The 23,858-nt window shown below is 44.7% G+C and overlaps 1 protein-coding gene across 11 annotated transcripts in view; it reads left to right on the top strand.

The window, feature by feature from the left end:
• The window catches only part of LOC115635895 (importin subunit alpha-5), a 132,527-nt gene that overhangs the window by 71,756 nt on the left and 36,913 nt on the right, over positions 1-23,858 (top strand). For 10 of the 11 annotated variants that reach the window (XR_003996730.1, XR_003996733.1, XM_030535224.1 and 7 more), the window contains 4 exons: positions 6,025-6,124; positions 7,557-7,720; positions 10,801-10,879; positions 18,681-18,806. Coding sequence is in view for 9 of the 11 variants with exons in the window: in XM_030535224.1 (XP_030391084.1) it covers positions 6,025-6,124; positions 7,557-7,720; positions 10,801-10,879; positions 18,681-18,806 (469 nt within the window). In the remaining 2 variants the exon portion in view is untranslated. The remainder of the gene's footprint in view (positions 1-6,024; positions 6,125-7,556; positions 7,721-10,800; positions 10,880-18,680; positions 18,807-23,858) is intronic. The other variant, XM_030535243.1, reaches the window with a different exon arrangement.

The raw sequence follows: 23,858 nt of genomic DNA, 5'->3' as shown, positions 1-23,858 counted from the left end.
ATCTGCTGCTTTCCTGGGCCATGTTCCCATCCAGGAAATATGTCGGGCAGCTATTTGGTTATCGATTCACACCTTTGCCTCACACTACGCATTGGTTCAACAGTCCATAGATGATGCAGCATTTGGCTCAGCAGTCTTGCATTCTGCAACATTTCACTCCGACCCCACTGCCTAGGTAAGGCTTGGGAATCACCTAATAGGAATTGATATGAGCAAACATTCGAAGAAGAAAAGACAGTTACTCACCTTTTGTAACTGTTGTTCTTCGAGATGTGTCGCTTATATCCATTCCAAACCCGCCCTCCTTCCCCTCTGTCGGAGTAGCCGGCAAGAAGGAACTGAAGGGCTGTTGGGTCGGCGGGGTATATATCTGGCGCCATAATGGCGCCACTCCAGGGGACAACCCAGCCAACCCACTAAGTGTTGCTAGGGTAAAAATCTTCTGACGAACGTGCACGCGGCGTGCGCACACCTAATTGGAATGGATATGAGCAACACATCTCAAAGAACAGTAGTTACAAAGGTGAGTAACCGTCTTTTTCTCAACATCCACAGGGCCTTGGCCTTCTGCCTGCAAAGGACGAGACCAATCAGGAAAACCCCTAGATTGTTTGTTGCTATAGCTGAGAGGATTAAGGGGCAAGCCATCTCCACACAGAATCTCCAAGTAGGCTTCAGGGTGCATTACACTGTGCTATCAGTTGTCAGGACTGCCTTCACCCGTTGGGCTGAGAGCCCATTCCACAAGAGCCCAGATGTTGACTGCGGTCACTTTCCACAATATGCTGCTTCCAGACATATAGGGCGGGGTTCAGTTCATACCTTCACTACACCTTGGTGCAGGACTCTGCAACATGCCTCATTCGGTGCAGCTGTCCTCTGCTCAACTATTCCTTCCTCTTCCTCACACCTTCCTCCAAATTAGGTACTGCTTGTTAATGGTCCTCAGAGGAATACAATAGGGACTATCACTCAAAGAAGAAGAGGAGGTTACTTGCATGTAACTGGAGGTTCTTTGAGATGTGTGGTCCATATCTATATTCCATTTCCCATCCTCCTTCCCCTCTACTTTGGATCTGTGGTGGTGAAGGAACTGGAATTTGGTGAAGGAACTGGAGATGTGATTTGTCTGCCTTGGACAAAACCATGAGACAAAGCTAAGATGCATGCGTAGACCAATGGATACTACTACTACTTTCAAATTATCCAGCTCTGGACACATGGCACGCATGCATAAACCCTCAGTGAAATACAGATAGGGACCACACATCTTGAAGAACCTCCAGCTACAGTTAAGTAACCTTCTCATCTCAACGGAGAAAAAGGTTGGAGATCCATCCTCTGTTTCAGTTGTCTTAATACCTGCATCCCTCATTTATTGGATACCCTTCTGAATAGGATCCCCTCTCCAGATTCCATTGACTGGTTCCTGGCTCTTCATCTTCAGACCCTGCCTACTTTTACATCTTAACACATCCAGGGACAGTAAGTATCTGAAGTTTCTCACAGGGACATCATACTACCAACAGAATCCTACTCTTTGGTGTCTCCATGGCTCCACAGGTGTTCACCAATGTCATAACTGTGGTGGACACCTATCTAAGACAACAATGAACCCAAATGAATCCCTACTTAAAAGACTGTCTAGCTTTGGGAAAATTTCCCTCTACCTCCCAGCAAGTGACTGACTCACTTCAGAGGATACTAAGCGTTTTCACCATGCTGGGATTCAGTATCAAGAGGGAAAAATCCACACTGATCCTGGGTCTAAATATAAAGTTTATCATGGAGCTATTAGATTCCAGCTTGGCAAGAGGGTACCTCCCTCGAGAGATTTCAAACTATGTTCTGTCTCATCAACTAACTCCAGACTCATCCCAGCACACTGCTGAGGTCCTGCCTCAGACATCTGAGCACATGTCAAAATGCAACATATGCCACCCAGCATGCCAAGCTTCACCTTCAACAGCCTTTGCAAGGGTGATTTGAGATGAATATATCTGCTAAACAGGAACAGGGTGGTCATGATTCCTCAAAGTCCTATCCTCAATAGATTGGTGGAGAGATCTAACCGGGTGCACAGCAGAATATCTTTTTTAGTGCTTCTACCAGCAAAGACTCTATTTATAGATGAATCCACCTAGGGGTAGGGAGCACATTTCAACCACCTGAAGATTCAAGAGAAGTGGTCTCCCCAGGAGGCTACCCTACACACACACACATTCAGGAACTCAAGGCTATCTGACTAGCAGGCAGAACTTTCCTTCTCCTCCTCCAGGATGTAATTATTTGAGAGTTTATGGACAACTCCACAGCAGTGCACTACATCAACAGGCAAGGGGTGCCAGATCGCGCTCTCCTCAGCCAGGAAGCTGTGCATCTCTGGGATTAGTATCAGAGGGGTAGCCGTGTTGGTCTGGATCTTTAAAAAACAACAGAGTCCTGTGGTACCTTTATAGACAAACAGAAGTATTGGAACATAAGCTTTCGTGGGTGAATACCCACTTCCTCAGATGCATGTGGCTGATAAGGAACTTGATTAATAAGGAGTTAATGGCAGGTGATGTAATGCAAATCAACATGGATTTATAAGAAATAGATCTTTTCAAACTAACTTGATATCTCTGATACCATTAGAACAGTTTACCAAGGATCGTGATGGATTTTCCATCACTGACAATTTTAAAATCAAGCTTGGATGTTTTTCTAAAAGATCTGCTCTAAGAATTATTTTGGGGCAGTTCTATGGCCTATGTTCTACGGGAGGTCAAACTAGATGATCACAGTGGTCCCTTCTGGCCTCGAAATCTATGAATCAATATGTTGTCCACACAGATTCCACAATCTGCCTTTCAGGCCTGCTAATAGGAGTCCTGCTTCTAATCTATGGGATTCTTATAGGTGAAGGAACGGAGTGCAGATTCCAACCACCCAGCCCTAAATTGCCCTCTGCTGTGGGGAACAAGAGAGTACTCAGGCCACATGCATGACCCAAATAGACACAGCTGTTTTAAAGAATCAGCTCTTCCTTGCATGGGGCATATACACACACACAGGGTATGCCTACACTACAGGATTATTCTGATTTTACATAAACCGGTTTTGTAAAACAGATTGTATAAAGTCGAGTGCACATGGCCCCACAAAGCACAATAATTTGGTGGTGTGCGTCCATGTACTGAGGCTAGCGTCGATTTCTGGAACGTTGCACTGTGGGTAGCTATCCCATAGTTCCCGCAGTCTCCTCTGCCCATTGGAATTCTGGGTTAAGATCCCCATGCATGATGGTGCAAAAACAGTGTTGCAGGTGATTCTGGGTAAATGTCGTCACTCATTCCTTCCTTGGTGAAAGCAACGGTAGACAATCATTTTGCGCCCTTTTTCCCTGGATTGCCCTGGCAGATGCCATAGCATGGCAGTCATGAAGCCCGTTTTGCCTTTTGTCACTGTCACCGTATGTGTACTGGATCCTGCTGACAGAGGTGGTACTGCAGTGCTACACAGCAGCATTCATTTGGGTTAGGTGGCAGAGACTGTTACCATCTCAATTGTACCGTCTGCCATGCCATTGTAAATTGGCGATGAGATGACGGTTATCAGTCGTTCTGTACTGTCTGCTGCTGTCATGGGTGCTCCTGGCTGTCTTTCGCTGAGGTTGGCTGGGGGCGCAAAGACAAAAATGGGAATGACTCCCTGGGTCATTTCCCTCCTTTATGTTTTATCTAAAAATAGTCAGTCCTGCCTAGAATATGGGACAAGTGTACTAGAGAACCAGTGTACCAGAGAGCACAGCTGCTCCATGTCAGATCCCGCAGAAATGATGAGCTGCATGCCATTCTAGGGCGTGCCCCTGCAACAACCCCACCCGTTGCTTCCCTTCTCCCCCAACCCTCCTGGGCTACTGTGGCAGTGCCCCCCCATTTGTGTGATGAAGTAATAAAGAATGCAGGAATAAGAAACACTGCGTTTTTAGTGAGATAAAATGACGGGGAGGCAGCCTCCAGCTGCTATGATAGTCCAGGCACGACATTAAACGGTGGTAGGGGAGAGGAACCCAGCCTCCTGCTGCTTTGATAGTCCAGGCAGTACAGAATCTTTTCTTTAGACATGAAAGGGGAGGGGCTGATGGAGCTCAGCCTCCAGTTGCTATGATGATTACGGTTACCAGCCGTTCTGTACCATCTGCTGGGAATGACCGGGAATCATTCCTATTTTTACCCAGGTGCCCCCGGCCGACCTCACCGAGGCCAGCCAGGAGCACTCGCGTGATGATGACGACAATGGCTATCAGTCATTTTGTAGTGTACCATCTGCCACCGGGGAGGGCAGGGGAGAGAATGCTGCTGTTCAGTGCTGCAGCACCGTGTCTACCAGCAGCATGCATTAGACATATGGTGACATTGAAAAAAGTCAAGAAACAATGTTTTTCCCTTTTCTTTCACGGGGCGACGGGGGGGAGAGGGTGGGTAAATTGATGAGATATACCCTCAACCACCCCCGACAATGTGTTTGACCCTACAGGCATTGGGAGCTCAGCCAAAAATGCAAATGCTTTTTGGAGACTGCCAGGACTGTGTGATAGCTGGAGTCCTCAGTACCCCCTCCCTCCCTCCATGAGTGTCCATTTGATTCTTTGGCTTTCCGTTACACTTATCACTCAGCACTGTGCTGTGGCCTCTGTCTATCATAGCCTGGAGATTTTTTCAAATTCTTTGGCATTTCGTCTTCTGTAACGGAGCTGTGATAGAACAGATTTGTCTCCACATACAGCGATCAGATCCAATATCTCCTGTACGGTCTGTGCTGGAGCTCTTTTTGGATTTGGGACTGCATGGCCACCCGTGCTGATCAGAGCTCCATCGTGGGCAAACAGGAAATGAAATTCAAAAGTTTGCAGGGCTTTTCCTGTCTACCTGGCCAGTGCATCCGAGTTCAGATCGCTTTCCAAAGCGGTCACAATGGTGCACTCTGGGATACCACCCGGAGGCCACACTAACCCTAATCCGACATGGCAGTACCGATTTCAGCGCTACTCCTCTCGTTGGGAAGAAGTACAGAAACCGTTTTAAAGAGCCCTTTATATCGATATAAAGGGCCTCGTTGTGTGGACGGGTGCAGGGTTAAATCGGTTTAACACTGCTAAATTTGGTTTAAATGTGTAGTGTAGACCAGGCCTAAGAGTGTAATGACCACACGTCTCGAAGGACCACAGTTACTATTCTTTTGTATTTGGGAAAGCCTAGGTCAAACCACATATGTTTTCCTCTTTGAAAAGGAAACACATCGTTCTCCCCTCCCAGCTAACCATTACACATGAGGATTTAGTTACAATGAATAGTGCTGATAGATTAAAAATGAAGCTTTGACACAACAATTGCTTGTTTAATGAAAACAGATTCCACTTTCGTGAAGATTCTGTTTATCAAAGTAGTGGTTTAGTTGCAGTTCATGTTCTGTGTGAACTTTTTTAGCTGGCTCAAGCTCTGTCAAAGATCTGCTTTCATGAAACTATTCAGCCAGTTAAAAAGCATAGTAGTTGTTACTTTCACAAAGACCAGGATTGCTATGTAATTGTTTAGATTATTTTAGGAGTGGTAGAGCTATTGAGCCAGCAGAACTGTTTCATGAAGAACAAGATCTTTGACACAATTGCTGTTGCTTTTCTCAAAGATTTTGTTCTCTATAAAAACATTGTCGGTTGAGGAGCAGAGCTCTTATATCAATTGAAAACTTTCATGGAGATCCTGCTCTTTAACGAAATAGCAGTTTTTTTGGTCAAACATCATCTTTGACCCATCAAAAATGCCTGGACTAGCAAAATCCACAGGGAGTGGCTCTGCAGGTGGGAGCATGTGTCCCTGATTCTTATTTCACCAGTGACACATGTTTAATGTAAACTTTCTAAGCTGGACTTTGGGCCACTTTAAATGCTTCATGCATCTGAAATAACAGCACTACAATGTGCTTTGCTCTTTGACTGAGTTTAGAAGTCAAGACCTTGACTGTTTTGTTTTTAATGTTCAGATTACTTTCAAAACAGAACCGTCTCACCATGACCCGAAATGCTGTGTGGGCTTTATCGAACCTCTGCAGAGGGAAGAATCCTCCTCCAGAGTTTGCCAAGGTAAGAAATGTATTAAAGAAATCAAGGATTTGAGAGAGAGTGAGATGGTGTCAATAAATAAGGAAGAAAGGAAGGCATTGTTTTGTTTAGTACGAAGCAGCAGAAACATTTGGGACTTTCAAAATTTCTGTTTGAACAGACTTCTTACAAATCAGGCTTTTTTTGAGTGTGCTTAGTGCTGTTGAAATGTGCTTAGATTGACAGCTTAGGAAGTAAAGTTCTTGATTCATACAATCAGTTCCAGTATATAGTCAGCTGCAGTGCAAGTTTCTCTCGTGTACTGCCCTTGCCAACATGTCTCACCTCTAACATGGACACCACCTCTAGAAAAGAGAGGGAGTTATTTTTCATGAGTGTTACTCTTTGCCCTCTCTTGCTGAGACTGTGTGTGTGTGTGTGTGTGTGTGTGTGTGTGAATTAGCACCGAGATGGTGTTTTTTTGTGATGTGGACAGCTGTCTACAAGGAACTAAAATGGTACCTCCAGGTCCACTTCTTAGACAACTGATAGAAGTGGGGGTTTTGAATGGTTAGTATTTTTCAGAGAAAGATATTTTATGAAAAAATCAGTTTGAAAACTAGTCCTGCTAACCTAGTATGTGGAATGAAGACTTGCAATCTTCTGGAGATCAGAGCACCAATTATATGAGTGTTTGACACACTTCGGGAGGTGTTGGTGTTGGTGGAATGGGAAGTATTGAACAAACTGTCTGCAATCCTACCCATTATGTCTTCAATACTGTGCCATACCTATTTACACTGAGCAAAGTCTGGCATTTACTATGCACTCGTAAGAATACATGGTATGTACACAGCATGCATCTAGTTTGAACCAGGAGGAGCAATCAGTATTGGCAGGGCTTCGTAGGGCACTGCCACAAGTGATACAGGGAGGATGGTTGCTGAGTTGCTTAGTCTAACAGGAAGTTGTGGGGTTCTGCATGGATGTATTTATGACTTCTCCCTAATGCCAAACTGCTTTGAGCTCATGCCATTTTCCTTATGGCATAGGTCTGAAAGTGGGTGGGACAGTTTTATACTAAGCTGGTGACTTTGCTGCTGGATAGTCCAGGATCTGACAAAGCATTACGGGGCACTAGTGATAATAGCTGCAACTTGTGCAGGGGCTGGAAAGCATATAACTGATTCTGAATGTCACACTGATGTTCCCAATTTCTCCTGCGGTGACATATGCTGCTACATGTCTGATCACGTCTGCACTTCTGAGGTTGAAACAGAATTCACTCCTGCTTCCCCATGTAGATTGGACACTGCATGGAAGTATTTAGGTTCTCCAAGTTTTCTAGAAAGAGTACCTCCATATTCTACTGCTCAGTAGTCAAAAGCAATACTTGCTTTTAGAATACTTCTACCAGCTGTCTTGGTCCTTTGAATTCCACTGTTCATACATCTGCGTTTTCTACTTAATGTAGGTTGCACCCTGTCTGAGTGTACTGTCCTGGCTGCTCTTTGTCAATGACACAGATGTGCTAGCTGATGCCTGCTGGGCGCTGTCATATTTGTCTGATGGACCTAATGATAAAATCCAAGCTGTGATTGATGCAGGAGTGTGCAGAAGACTGGTCGAGCTGCTAATGTAAGAACTTCACTTTAAACAAATGTATTACTCACTGTTACCTTTTTACACCTTCCTCACAGCTCAGCTTTCTACAATAGTAAGGTTAGGTAGAATTTCTGCAACAGTAGGGTTAAACAGTCAGTTTCCTGGCTTAAAACTAGCTTGTTCACCTCTTGTACAGTCCCTGCTCTTCTCAAAGGCTGCTGCAGAAGAGCCATCAATAGCAAGTGGGTGAACTTGAGGGCTACAGACCAAGAGCAATTCTCAGACTTTATTGCTACTTTTCTTGTGCAATAAATTGGGGCATAGGAGAATTGAGGGGACTGGGTTTTGAAATCAACTTCAGAACAAAGGGGTTAAAAATTTAATCAACATTTTCAATCCTTGGTCCCCAAAATTAGACTTCTAAATCATGTTCAGACCCTGAGTAAACGTGGACTGATTTTTTCTGAAATGCAGACTCCCTGCAGCTCCCTTTGACTTTAATGGGAATTGTGGGTGATCAGCACTTGTATACATTTTGGCATTTTATTTTGTTACTTGTATATGGACTTAAGAGCCTGATATTAGGCATCCAAGTTTAAAAATTTATGCTGAAATTTTCAGAAAAACGTTTAGTCTTTCATACTGAGTATAAACAGTTTCTAGAGTATAAACAATATATTTAAAAAAGAAAACTTGATTTTGAAAAATAGCTTTTTAAGGTCCCGTTAAAACTGAAATTTGGTACAACACTTTATTTTATACAGAAGTTACAAAAATGAGACTTAAACAAATTCAGTTCATACACATCTTAGTCTATTCTCTAACCTCAAGATATGACTACATTAATACAAAGCCCTACAAATTGTGTAAAGAAGGAGCAGTAAAGATATAAGAAAATAGACATCTCTTTTGCTAAAATGTACAACTGTCTGACTAAAATGGCTAGAGGATAACCTGGTAATAAACAGAACCTAATAATCACTTATTAAAAATGCAGTATGAGAGAAAATCACTGAAAAAGATGCTACGTACTGTTTTATTTTTAATGTCCGTCTTATCATTAGAGGAAACAGTACCATTTCTACTTTTTCTCAGTTTGATCTTCACTAAAATGGTACCATTGATCAATCGTAAATATAAAAAATAGTCTGTGAAACTTCTGGAAAAATAGGTATAACTTGTTCCTTAAGAATGGATCTAAGAGTTGATAAGGTAACCTGATTTCCAGTCATGGTACATACCAAAATTGAACTGAGCCAATAGCGTGTCTTTGAAAAGGAACATGCAGGTCAGGAAAAGAAACAAAGCAAAATCACCTCCTATGGAAGCAATAGATGCATTCAATTTAGGATATAGAATAATTAATTATAAACTGCTTTAAAAATGTTTTTGCTGCAGCTCTCTTCTATTCCTAAACGTTTCTCAAATATGCATGATACATTTTCGATTGACTTCTCCATAAATAAATATATGTGGTAGTCAGTAAAACCCTTATTTAAATACTCTAAATTACTTTCCTAACTCTTTTCTATTGAGCAGACACACAAAATGGCCAGGAATAACAGCAGGCAGCTCAGCCTGTGGAAGTGTAATATTACAGTTGTTTCATTCTTTCATAGAAAGGATATTGATTTTGCATATTAGAGAGTCTTATACAATTAATCTCTTAGGAATTATAAAATATTTCCTAGAATTTTCTCCATCCTATTAAGGGCCATATCACCATCCTCTAATGATGGAATCACTAAAGAATGAGAAAAGAGATACAGAAACTTGAGAATTAATCAAACTTTATCAGAATTAACAATTTCAGGTGATTTAGATGCAGATAATTTCCTAAGGTCCCTGCCACTCCAACAGAAATTCTGTTAATAAGAGGACATTTTGCTTGCCAGAATGTGGTCCAATCAAAGATATAGTCATGAATCATTTATTTTTGTCTGTTCTGAATAATTTGTCTGGTGTTGAGGGGAAGAGGGAAATACAGTTTTATATGAAAAAGAAATTCTAATTTACGCTCAGTGACTAGTAAACCCCCCTCTTAACAATTTAAAAAAAAATTCTAAGGAACTAGTGACCAAAAATGTGTACTAAAGTTACCCTTAGAGATTTAGATTTTGTTGTTTGTTTGTAATTAGTATATTTTGTGCATTTGGCAGCGTTTTGTGTGCAGTCAGTTTCATTGTTTCCCTTTTATAGCTAGTAAGTTGTTTTCCATGCTGTGAGTATTTCGTGAAGCAACAGATTTCATACAGAAACAAATTTCCTACAGTTTACAACACTACTGCTAATTCATCCAAGAATGATGTTTACCTTTTTTGTAACAGTGTGACACTATTGACTTATATTATATGAGTACTTTAATTACACTTTTAAAATTAACTAGATTTCAGATGGCTGATTTTCAGAGGTTCTGAGCAGCTCCTATCCATTACAACTGTGGATGTTCAGTACTTCTGAAAATCATTTCACAAGCTAATAGGGTACCTTTTAAGATTTTCACCCTAAGTTTTTGAGACACATTTACAAATTTGATTTAATAGTCTTTATCAGTTTATCTGGAAATTTCCTTTTGGTTTTGATAAAGTTGTCAAGGAAAATACTGGTACCCCTACCACAGTGAATTATTCTTCACCAAATTTATATGTATTAGATTATAACCTCTGAGAGCTGTGTTTCATCACCATATTCCTACATTGCAGTGGATTAGACAGCAATGGCCAAGAGCTGAGGTAGGATCCCAAGTCAATGAGAGAAGCCTGAGTGCTTGGTGTTCTTTGAAAACCAGGCTATTTTTTCAGGTGCCTTTAGAGTTTAGAATTAAGAGTCGAAGTTGAGGCACTTACTTTTAAAAATCATGGCCAGTGTGTTGGTGGTTGTGTTTTGTTTAAAGCCTGTGCTCTAGTTAAGTGTCAGACATGTAAAAGCTACTAGTTTCAAATCAAAATGTATTTTAGCTTGCCTCTAACTCTAAAACACAAATTCGGTAATTTCAGTCAAACTTGGCAGGAGACTTCTCCTAGGTCTAGCAAGGTGTCAGTGGGCCCTGACTAAAGCGTGGAGGTGCAGGTACTTTTGTGCTGCTTAATCTAAGTCTTTGCTTTGACTTGTAGGCACAGTGACTACAAAGTGGTATCTCCTGCCTTACGAGCAGTCGGGAACATTGTGACAGGGGATGATATCCAGACCCAGGTACAGCTTCTGCTATTACTGTCTTGTAATTACCATCTTCCTTTCTCTTAGTTAGCAGGGGTAATTTATGTAGTCACAAGCCTCAACGTTTTCCTTTTATTAAAAACTGTCATTTTTGGAGCTCAAACAGGGAACTGATTGCAGCAGAACATGTGTTTTTTCAAGCCTTCATGTAAACCTCCCTCATTGCATTCAGTCCTGACCATGCTGTTCCAATCCTGGGTTCCCATACAGGTATGCAGATGCTGGTCAGTCTTGACCTGCAGCACCTTCTAAGTATTCCTTTAGAAGTTTTAGTTCTGTCCCAAGCAAAAGCTACCTGTTATGCTGAATTTTGTGGTGGTTCTATGATGTGGCCTAATGTCCTCCAAATTCTAGGTTGAAAGCACTAAATTCCTTTTTCTTTGTGGTCTGTGCCAAAGCTGAATCCCAGGTTCTTCTTCGAGTGATTGCTCATGTGTATTCCACAGTAGGTGTGCGTGCTCGCCACGTGCACCGGTGCCGGAAGTTTTTCGCCTGGCAGTACCCGTAGGGGGGGAGCTCCACCTGCAACTCCTGGAGTGGCGCATGCCTAGTGCAGTATAAGGGGAGCTGCGTGCTCCCCCCACCTTCAGTTCCTTCTTGCCACCAGTGAAGGTGCATCGGAACTACTCAGCTCCAGCTTTGCTGCAGCTTGTCCCCAGAAGAACTGTTGTTAGTTCAGTAGTACCTGTAGCCAGTTAGCTTTTCAGTTAAGTTTAGTTACTTAGTGAGCCTGGGCTGGGGCATGCTCCATGCCGCGGGATTTAAGTCATACAGCTCTTGCAGGCATTTTATGCCAAGGAGTGACCCGCACACAGACTGTCTACGCTGCTTGGGAGAAACCCATATCAGCAAAAAGTGCAACATCAAGTCGTTCAAGCCCTGGACTAAAAAAGAAAGGGACGTTAGACTCTGGGCAATCCTGATGGAGTCAGCGCTGGCCCCGACCCCAGCACGCCACTCTGAACTGGTACCCAGCACGGCGGTGTCGGAATGCGGAGACCCTCTGGTACCTTCCAACTAGTCGGCACCACTCCCCTTCCACGGGGCATGCCAAGAGGACCGGAAAGACTCCCTCTTCGCAATGGCACCGAGGGACGTCTGGGACAGAGGTTAGGCCCATGTCAGGTAGTCCTCTGACTCATGTTGAGCGGGATAGCCCAGTCCCTTCGGAACAGGCCTCTCCAGATGTCCATAAGCCGTCTACGCCCGAAGCCCTCCAGGCGCCTTTGGACGTCATGTCCATGCCGGAGCCTGGAGCTCCGCTGATGTCGGCCCCACGCTCCAGAGGCACGCCGCGGCTGGGATTGCTGCAGTCGCTGCTGGCCTGATACTGGTCTCGGTTGAGGGAATGTTCCCAACACCACTCACCATCCAGTGACTGTTCAGGGCTCAGTCCATATGGATCGCCCTCGACACTGGCCAGGCTATCTGGATGGATGTCATCCGATCGGGACTCCTCGCATTGCTCATCTTCGTGGAGCGAATACTGATAGGACCGTGGTGGGCATTGCCAATGGTCCTCGTCTTGAAGGAGGTACTGCAGTCGGTCGCGGCATGGCCGTCGACGCCCTTCCTGCTCAGGCTCTTGCTCCAAGTCTCCGCCAAGGCACTGTAGTTTCGGGTGTCAATCGCTGGCACCTTGCGAGACAGTTTACCATCGGTGCTGTTCTTCCGTCTCGAGGTTGCGGTCCCATGGTCGATGTACATCCTGGCACTGCCGCCACTCCCGGTCCAAAGGCAGCAGCGGGTCATACACCATCCTGGCCTCCACTCAGTCGCCTGTTTACAGGCCAGGCTAGCCAGCCTGATCAGCCAGCCCCACAGGTGCCTCAGCAAGTGCAGTGGCACTGAGCGACGTGTCCGGCCCAGTGGTACCAGCGGGCACCGTGGCCCCCAGCACAGCCCCCGTGGGGACTCACTTGGTGGCGGAGGCGTCGGAAGCACCATTGGCCTCCATCCGTAGACTGCCAAGCAAGGAGTCGGTGGGACCCATATCTTCGGTGCTGTGCCCAGAGTCCGACCAGGTGGTGGATCTTCCGGTGCCGGCTGACACCCAAAGCACCGCACCAGCCTCCTCGCCCTGTCCGAAGGAGCTGATTGCAGCCCTACCCTCCTCTGTTCACACAGGAGGACTTCTGGGCCCACCAAAAGCTCTTAAAAAGGGTGGCAGGAGCCTCCACCACCAGGCAGATGTAATGGAGGAGCCCTCAGATTCCCTGTTCAATATGCTGTCCTCCTTGGCACCGATCAGGGTGGCCTTACTGCTCCGTGAAGGGGTGGCAAGAATTTCAAATGCCCCGTGGCAAACACCATCCTCGTTGGTTCCCATCTCTAAGAAGGCGGAGCGCAAGTACTGTGTACTCACTAGGGGGCACGAAAATTTATATACCCACCCAGCGCCCAACTCCTTGAGTCGGACAACCACAGGGAGCAGCAGGGGCAGCCAGTCCTGACCCCTAAGAACAAAGACTCTCAGAGGCTGGATGCTTTTCGGAGAAATGTTTATTCGTCGTCAAGCTTCCAGCTAAGAATAGCAAACCATCAGGCTCTCCTGAGTCGCTGCGAATTTAATCTCTGGGGATCTCTCCCCAAGTTCGAGGACTCCCTCCAGGAGCGCAATAGAAAAGAGTCTAAGGCAGCGGTCTCCAAACTTTGAGACGAGGGCCATATTAGATTTCTGAAGGGGCTTCACGGGCTGCAGTGACTGGAAAAATTAAATATATGCAAAATCGTTAAAAAAAAGAAATATTTTAGGATTAGTGAGAAGTATGGTACTGATATTTTTCTGACAAGATTGTATTTAGCTGTGTTTCAAAATTAGTGTTCCCTGTCATCAAAATTGATTGTAAATGTTCATCAGACAAGGTCGATCTGTAGTTGGATTTCACATATTTACATCACTGAAAATGTTTAACACACATAAGTAGTGGCAAACACTGACATTAATCCACGGACAGAGGTTTTTTACATGAGCATATTGATCACTTGGCAGGCATTTATAGAACTCTACCAGATTTCCTTCCTTATATTTGTCCTTCAGCAAGTCATTGGATTGCAGGTCAATCACTTCAGTTTGAAGTTCAGGTGACAGTTTTTCAAGATTGCAATCAAATGAGTTTTGGAAGATCCATATTTCTCCTGCATTCACATCAAGGTCAGAGAAACGCTCCTGAAACTGTAGTTTCAGATCAGAAATGATTTCTTGTGCAAACCTAGTTGGGAATTGTGGTTCAGTTTCTTGGTTGAACTTTTCACAACATGTAAAATGAGCAAAGCAGTCTCTCATCAGTTGGGACTCGAAAAGAACTAGTTTTTGCCTAAATGATTTCACCTGGGTGTACATATCACAGATAAGCTCGTTTTCCCCTTGTAGTCTAATGTTGAAGTCATTCATGTTCTTGGTCAAGTCTACGTAAAAAGCTAATTTCCAAAGCCCCATTCACTGTTTGTGAGTAAAGATAAAGGTCGGTTTTTTTTATTTAAGAACATTTCTATTTCAGTTATAAGCTAAAAAAAATCACGTCAAAATCTTTCCGCCGCTAAGCCATCGAACTGAAGTGTGGTAGGGTAAATCATGATATTCTGATTGTTTCCACCAGAAATGCTTGGAACTGACAATGGTTAAGTCCATGCGAGTGAATGAAATTCACGGTTGAAACTATGGGTTCCATAACACATGACAAATTCAAGTATTTCCTGCGCATGCTTGCTGATGAAGAATGCAGTGAAAAATCATAGGCTTGGGACAGCCCACACTTTCGCAAGTTTTGTAGATTTGTCCAACCAAATCCTTTTTTGAACCCCACATGTTTCTACCTCCATTGGTTGTAATGCACTTCAGTTGTTTCCATTGCAGGTTGTATTGAGAGAGTGACTTTTCAACTTTTGAAAATCTCTTCACCTGTGGTTGTTCCATGCATACTATATACAGAAGCTAGTTGGTCCTCACTGTGCCGAACTCGGTGATCATCTCCCTGTGGTCGTGGTCTGCACCAAGCAACATGTTCCAAGGGGTCCCATTCAGGGACAGGGCCCCGTCATTGGAGCTGGTGTCCGATGCATTTGACCTGGGCTGGGGGGCGCATGTGGGGAATTTTCAGACCCAATGCCTGTTGTCACCGCACGACCTGACCCTTCACATAAATGTCAAGGAACTCAGGGTGATGCGGCTGCATGTATGGCCTTCCACTCGCACCTGAATGGCAGGGTAGTTAGGGTTCTCACGGACAACACAGCCTCGATGTTCTATATCAACAGGCAAGGTGGGGCCTAATCCTCTGCCCTCTACCACGAAGCCCTCAGTCTGTGGGACTTCTGTATAGCCCACGACATCCACCTAAAAAGCCTTTCACCTGCCGGGCGCCCAAAACGTGAGGGTGGATCACTTGAGCCGGAACTTCTGCTCTCAGCACGAGTGATCTCTACACCCGGAAGTGACCCACCAGCTCTTCCAAAGGTGGGGAACTCTCCAGCTGGACCTGTTCGTGACCCGGCAGAACAGACAGTGCCCTCGGTTCTGCTCCGGGGGGGCCTAGGAAGGGGCGCTATCTCTGATGCCTTTATCCTGGCCTGATCAGGCCAGCTTCTCTACACCTTTCCCCCATTCCCACTGATCAGCAGGGTCCTGGTGAAAATAAAGACTGACAAAGCCAGGGTCCTCCTCATTGCCCCAGCATGGCCTAGGCAGCACTGGTACGGGACCCTCTCAGGCCTGCTGGTGGCTCCGCCGTGGCTGTTGCTGCTCCCCCCAGACCTCTCTCAGAACCAGGGCAGCCTCCTCCACCCCAACCTGGCAGCTCTTCACCTTACGGCATAGCTGCTCAGTGGCTATGTGGCAAGGAAAGGGCATGCTCAGCACAGGTTCAGTGCGTCCTCCTCGAAAGTAGACGGCCCTCCACTCGCCGCTCCTACATGGCGAAGTGGTCTCAGTTTTCTAGGTGGGCGACAGACCAAGATGTGTCCCCACCGGCCACCCCGATCCAGCTTATCCTTGGTTACCTCCTCCACCTGAGGGCCCAGGGCCTGGCACCCTCCTCCGTCGGTGCACCTGGCGGCCATATTGGCCTTCCATCCCCCAGTGCAAGGACACACTGTGTTCTCCCATACTATGACCAGCCGGTTCCTGAAGGGTTTTGACAGGCTTTACCCATATTCTAAGCCCCTGGTCCCGCAATGGGACCTGAATCTGGTGCTGCCTCGTCTTATGGGGCACCCCCCATTTGAACCATTAGCCACATGTTCCTGGTATCACCTCTCGTGAAATGTGGCCTTCCTGGTTGCTATCACATCAGCCAGGTGGGTCTCGGAGCTCAAAGCCCTGACCTCCGAGCCGCCGTATATGGGCTTTCATAAGGACAAGGTCCAGGTCCGCCCACATCCCGCATTCCTGCCAAAGGTGGTCTCTCCCTACCACGTGAGTCAGGACATTTTTCTACCAGTCCTCTGCCCTAAGCCTCACACCACTAGTAACGAGTGCCGTCTCAACCCACTCAATGTGCAGCGGGCTCTGGCTTTCTACCTCGAGCGAACCAAGCCATTCAGAAAGTCCTCACAATTGTTCGTCACCTTGGCTGAGTGCACAAGGGGCCAGCTGACTTCCACTCAGCAGCTTTCCAACTGGATCACTTTGTGCATCTGCTTCTGATATGAGCTGGCGGGTGTCCCGCCGCTGCCCATCGTGAGGACATACTTGATGTGGGCACATGCCTCATTGGCTGCCTTCATGGCCCATGTCCCTATACAGGACATTTGTAAGGCTGCCACGTGGTCTTCGGTTTACACGTTCACCTCGCAGTATGTGACAGACTCCCAAACCAGGAATGATGCTAGGTTCAGCAGTGCGGTACACCATCCTAGGAACTTGTGAACTCCTACCCACCTCCAACAGATATAGCTTGCAATCACCTACTTTGGAATGCACATGAGCAATCACTCAAAGAAGAAAAAACAGTTACCTTTTCTGTAACTGGTGTTCTTCGAGGTGTGTAGCTCATGTCTGTTCCACAGCCCGCCTTCCTTCCCTTCTGTTGGAGTTGTCTGGCAAGAAGGAACTGAGGGTGGGAAGAGCGCACAGCTCCCCTTATACCCCCCTCCCCGGTACTGCTAGGGGAAAAACTTCTGGCACTGGTGCACACCTACTGTGGAATAGACATGAGCAACGCATCTCGAACGCCAGTTACGGAAAAAGTAACTGTCTTTTCCTAACCCAATAATTAGTTCACTGATGACATATTATGTATGAGAATACATCATTTTGATATATCATCTTCAGTTTCATAACACTGAGTTCGGGTAGGAAAACCGGTTAATAGCAACCAGAAACACTGTTTCAGTTTAACAGAAGTAGTGCTTCAGACAGTTGTGTGATCTTTCTAATTGTTACAGTGTGTTGTTTATAGCCCTTATCTGAGGGTTATGTTAATGTTGTTGTATTTAACAACCAGCTTCTTTCGTATATAACTCAGTCACAGAAATCCATTCCGGGGGGAATCTTGGTGTTCACAACTGGAATCCAGGAGTCAGTTACAGTGTTGACCAGGCCTCACAGGCTGTGACAGTGAGGCAGGGAACTAGAGAGCCAAAGAAATGCAGAGCCTGTCTGTTTAAGGAGTCTCAGTGCAAAAAGAAAACCAATAAAAACAAAAAACAAAACCTCCTTCATGTTCATTAGGGTCACATTTGGATCCAGGACCTCACATTGTGTTAGGTGCTGTATAAATACATATTGAACACATGGTCCCTGCACTGAATCAATTAATTTCTCTGTGCATCAGTTTGCCTGTCCATAAAATGAGGACAACATTTATTTACTTAACAAGGGGATTAATTACTATTTTGTGAAACATTCTGGGAACATCTGGTGAAAAGTGCTAGATAAATGTTGGTGGTGATCTTTTCCTTTTAGGGATTACCTGTGTCAAATGGCTGTGTATTCCGGATACAGTCTGTCAAGGTTTCTTTCCCCACTCTGAACTTATGGGTACAAATGTGGGGACCTGCATGGACACTTCTAAGCTTAATTACTAGCTTACATCTGGTAACACTGCCCCCACTCAGAATTCCAGTGTCTGGGGCACACTTTGTCCCCTCCCTGGGTAGCCTTGAGGGACTTCACCAATTTCCTGGTGAACACAGATCCAAACCCCTTGGATCTTAAAAAAGGAGAATTTAACCATCCCCTCTTCTTTCCCCCACCAATCCCTGGTAGTCCAGATCCAATCCCCTTGGGTCTTAAAACAAGGAAAAATCAATCAGGTTCTTAAAAAGAAAGCTTTTAATTAAAGAAAGAAAAGGTAAAAATTATCTCTGTAAAATCAGAATGGAAAATGTTTTACAAGGTAATCAGATTCCTATAGACCAGTGGGCCCCCCCCAGCCTTAGGTTCAAAGTTACAGCAAACAGAGGTAAAATCCTTCCAGCAAAAAGAAACATTTACAAGTTGAGAAAACAAACATAAGACTAACATGCCTTGCCTGGCTAATTACTTAAAAGTTTGAAACATGAGAGACTGATTCAGAAAGATTTGGAGAGCCTGGATTGATGTCCCGTCCCTCTCAGTCCCGAGAGCGAACAGCAACAACAAAGAGCACAAACAAAAGACTTCCCTCCACCAAGATTTGAAAGTATCTTGTCCCCCTATTGGTCCTCTGGTCAGGTGTCAGCCAGGTTTACTGAGCTTCTTAAACCTTTACAGCTAAAAGAGGCATTAACCCTTAACTATCTGTTTATGACACAGTCTAAGGGGTATGTGTGTGTGTCTCTCTCTCTCTCTCTTCAGGTAATTCTGAATTGCTCAGCTCTGCAGAGTTTATTGCACTTGCTGAGCAGCCCTAAGGAGTCTATCAAAAAGGAGGCATGTTGGACAATATCCAACATTACAGCTGGAAACAGAGCGCAGATCCAGGTAACGTACCCAGCTATGTTCCTTTAGTGATCTTTGTCCTTCAGTCTAGGAGGAATGCCCATCAGATGGCATTGCAGTTATAGTTTATATATGATCAGCCTGTATTTGTGGAAGGCTTTAACAATGCTGCCATCTCTGCTATGGAATTTGTTAGCTTAAAACATTTTAAAGTTTTTTTTTCAAATTCAAACACTTGAGATGGGAGGAAAAGTTATGCCAGAAGAAAGCAAAATGCTGTTAAATGCAAGAAGACAACATTGCTACAAAAAATCTAGGGGAAAGCCCAATCAGCAAACAAACAACACAAAAACCACCAATCCCCTGTGATCTCATCCCCTCAACGTCCAGTGTGGTTAGATACTCCCCCAACCGCCAAATTTTGGTTAAACACACAACGCTTCTTTACTTCACCACCTAATCTGGAAATCCACTCTGTCAAATACTTGCTTAATTTCTTCTGCTCTACATTCCCTCAAAATTCATTCCAATGACCATTGTACCTTGTTTTAGCCTATCCAGCTCAACTAAAATGAAAAACAGTTTTTACCAAGATATTGAAAAGCACTGATCCTCAAGCTGAGGACTTCTCCTCCCTGACATGCCCCGTGCCCCGGGTTTTAAGTCATGCGACACTTGTAGGTGACCAGTGTCAGTGAGTGATCCACACGCGGACTGGTTACACTATTTTTGGGTGAAACCCATCTCAGCAATCACTGCAAAATTTGCAAGTCGTTCAAGTCTTGGACCAAAAGAGAGAGAGACATTCAGCTTTTTCGTAACTGGTGTTCTTTGAGATGTGTTGCTCATGTCTATTCCACATCCCGCCCTCCTTCCTTCTGTTGGAGTTGTCTGGCAAGAAGGAACTGAGGGTGGTGGCGGGAGCATGCAGTGCCCCTTATACTGCATCATGGAGGCGCCACTCTAGGGATTGCTAGGGGCGCTTCCCTACAGGTACTGCTAGGGGGAAAACTTCTGACATCGGTGCATGTGGCGAGCATGCATATCTATTGTGGAATAGACGTGAGCAACACATCTCGAAGAACACCAGTTACGGAAAAGGTAACTATCTTTTACCATGCTGTCTTCAGTGCTACTGTGTAGGAACAAATTTCATTTAAAGGCCACGTCTGCACTACAGAGGCTGTGGTGCCAAAGCCATAGCTATGCTGGTATAGAGACACACTCCCATCCCCACCCCCCAATGTAATTGCAGCATATGCCAATAGAGGATAAGTCCTGCTGGCACAATAATACCACCTTCTCAAACAACATCAGCTATGGTGAACAGATACACTCTTCTGTCAGCATAGTTGTGTTTATGCTGGTGATTTTGGTGGCTTTGAGCCTGGGGTTAGGGTTGTCCCTCAGGAAGAACTCTCCAGAATTGTCTGCCTCCAATCTGCACTTGTAACAGACTGCAAGTCTCACTTTGTGGCAGAGCTTTCAGGGGATTTAAAAAATGTTTTAAACTAAACGTCTCAAGTTTCCTCATTGGCTTTGAGGTTTTTGTCTCAAAACTGTCTGTGACAGACGGCAATTTCCTGCAGTGTCCTGAATAAACTTTATTGACTTAAATTATACTTTATTCAATTAGGTTAATACCTCTGGGGTCCATTGTATTCAAAATACATTTGTTTGTGTTATTGTAGGATTGTATGCAACTTTTCTAGGGACATGACTAATGTAAATGTTAGGAACCTCAGAGGACTGTTTGGGACAATATGTGTGAAGTGGGTTTCCTAGGAGGCTTTTTGAAGCTATCCCTGAGGAGAAGAACCCATTATGTACTGATTATTTGCTCCTGGAAACTCTAGATCAGAGATCCCTGAACTGCATAAAGGTAGACTAAACTATTCATAAGTATGCTAGTTCTGAGCTGAGTCTGTTCTGGACTCTCCATCCTTAGATGTTTTTAAGGCCTGGCTTGACAGAGCCCTGTCAGGGATGATTTAGTTGGTGTTGGTCCTGCTTTGAGCAGGGGGTTGGTCTAGATGACCTCCTGAGGTCTCTTCCAACCCTAATATTCTATGATTCTATGGACATGTTGACCACAAAAGGGGGTTGCTTTTGTGTTTGAAAGACTCGCCTTGAAGAGCACATGTTGGAAGCAATGGGGGTGATCTCTGGTGTGTTTATTAGTATGCGTATAGGTTTTTATTATTTTAATGTTTTCTCTGTAATGGTTTTTACCTTAAGAATAAAATAGACTTGCATAGGAAGTGCTGGGTGATAAACTGTTGGCAATTGCACTGTGTACCATCTCTGAGGGGAGAAACAAACAGGCCTGTTTGGGCAGAAAATCTCTTGCTGGGAATAACAAAGAGAAGAGGGATTACTCTAATCAGAAGGGAGAGAGATATGAGTCTCAACTCATGAGAGGTGGCAGCCAGGGGACCCTGAGAATGGATGCCCTTGCTGAACCACTAGGGGGAAATACAGGTGTAGTTGCCCTCAAAAGAAAATAGGAGTGGGGGTGGAAACACTTTTCTTTCTGAGGACAGTTTGAAGGGCAGCACTTTCAGCTTCTCGCGCATCAGAAATGGCAGACAGTAGGTGATGGTGAAACCAGATCATAGGCTGTGTGTGGATGAGGTTCATGCTGAGACAGTTGAGCAGGCTGCATGGAAGCTCCCTCCTCTGAGACCAGACCAGAAGCCTGCTATGGCTTCCGTAGTCAGATTAGCTAAAGGAGTATTCCCACCAAACCTACAGAGGAGAATAAGATCACTCAGACTAAACATGGATGCAGTAGTTTGAATCCTCAGTGTTGCCTGCAGTAGTCAACAAGGAGCCCATTGTGAGCATCAGCAAAAAAAACCCCTACATAAACTCTGTTTTAAACTAGATTTCTCAAGCAACATTTTCGGGACTGGTGCTTTACCTGACTCCAGTTTGCTGTACATTTAAAATTACCAAAGGCATATCTTAGGGGCCTGTGGCTCTGCCTAAAGAAACTGGAATATCTTTCTCAGTTTTTTTGTTGGTAAGCTCTTTGAGGAGAGCATCGAGACAAAGCAGACACTGAGGCTTTGGACAAGGGACTAAGTCTCTCTCCGCTTCTAGTGAGAGAGAATCTTCAGACTGTCTTATCTCAGCAGATGTTCGAAGCCACTGCTCCTCCAGGTTCTTGCATAGAGATTACATGGTAGGAGGATGCCATTGCTGCCTTCCCTGGTAATAGGAAGAGCAAGAGTCTGATTCTCTGGAAAACCATCCAACCTCAAAAGCTTCTTTTGTTTGGGGTTTTCCAAATCTGAACAGATTTCCTCTCCCCTTCCCCCCATGAGAGGCACTTCAGGGTGGGCCCTCACCTGAAAGTAAACCACTTCAAGTACTTGAGATAACTAGCGAAGACTATTCAGTAGAACTAGGTCATTGTCCAAGGGACAAGCTTACTTTTTCCCCAAAGTAAGTTAAAGTAAACCAACACATCAACAAAACCATTCATACCATCACCGGATGGAGAGTGCAATAGTCCATCTCCTGGACATTGAAACAACAGAACCAGTTCCCTGCAGAGACAGATATTTTGGACAATGCACAAGAATCCAATATTACAGCAATAAGAATACAAAAATACACCTCCTGGCGATCTACTGAACTTCTAATCAGGGAGAGTCACCATAGATAACTTAGCTTCTGTTACAAGAAGCATTTTCCAAAATGTCCAGAAAGGAGGTACTCAGTTTCTACATGGATATTTACAAATTGCCATTTTGTCCCTCCCTTCAAGTGAAATGGATACATATCTACCCTTGTCTGGGCAACCTTCTCATGTTATGCTGTGTCCAGCAGCCATTGTGAAAACACTTCAGAGACATGGCTTTGAGTGAATAAGTGGAAGGGCCAATTACAGCCCAGGTTAGGCATGTACTCCAGGTTGAGTATAAGCTTTCTCATGATAGGGACCATCAACTTCACGTCTCCATTTCCAGCAGATGATGCTTCAAAATAGCGGTGTGTATATCGCTGTTAAGAAAGCCAGAAACCTTCAGCACTGTCTTATTTATGTCCTTGGCAAAAGCTCACAGTCAGTTACCCAGGGTTCTATATCAAGAGGGAAAGACAATTTCAGCTGGCTCAGCAAGACACAAGGGAATGCACTCTACATCATCTAGCCTTTACGTACCTCCCAGACCAGGCTGGAAACCTATTGATATTTGCATTCAGGTCCAATTGGAAAACCAGAAGAGGTGTGGATATAAGATGTGAGGAAGACATGCAAAAGCAGAGGCTGTGATCCCCTATGTTTAACTGGAACCTCCTCTCAAACTCTCAACATGTAATGAAAAAACATAGTGCAACAGGGACATATCCTAAACCAATATGCAGTGTTGTCCAACCTATTATCAGGGAAGCTGAGAATAAGGAACCACAAACACTTACTTTAAGAAGATGATAAACACCTTCCTAGCATCTCTGAGGAAATTCACAAATAATGTCTTTGTATCACTTAAGTTTAGATGATGTTACAGGGAATCCATATCAGGACAAAGGATATTCTAGTGTTTTTACATGATGGTTTGAGCATGGGAAAGACAAGTTAGTGACTGCAGTCATACTGCATTATAAGAAACCCATGAGAATCTCTCATAACTGTCACATAACAGAATTTTGAGGTTCGTCACACACATTGGTCCTCTGGCAATATGCAGATTCTTGATCTACATATCCTAATATTCACCTTTCAGCTTCACATTTGGCAGATCTCTTCCTCTTCTCACTGAAAGCATCATGCCCAGTTGACATAGAATCACAGAATGTCAGGGTTGGAAGGGACCTCAGGAGGTCATCCAGTCCAACCCCCTGCTCAGATCAGGAGCAATCCCCAACTAAATCATCCCAGTCAGGCCTTTGTCAAGCCTGACCTTAAAAACTCCTAAGAAAGGAGTTTCCATCACCTCCCTAGGCAACCCATTGCAGTGCCTCACCACCCTCCTAGTGAAAACGTTTTTCCTAATATCCAGCTTAAACCTCCCCCACTGCAACTTGAGACCATTGCTCCTTGTTCTGTCATCTACCACTGAGAACAGTCTAGATCCATCCTCTTTG

Source organism: Gopherus evgoodei, chromosome 1, assembly GCF_007399415.2.
Source record: "Gopherus evgoodei ecotype Sinaloan lineage chromosome 1, rGopEvg1_v1.p, whole genome shotgun sequence".
Lineage (NCBI taxonomy): Eukaryota > Metazoa > Chordata > Testudines > Testudinidae > Gopherus > Gopherus evgoodei.
Note: the sequence above shows the minus strand (reverse complement) of the source record. Positions and strands in the feature narration are given on the sequence as shown.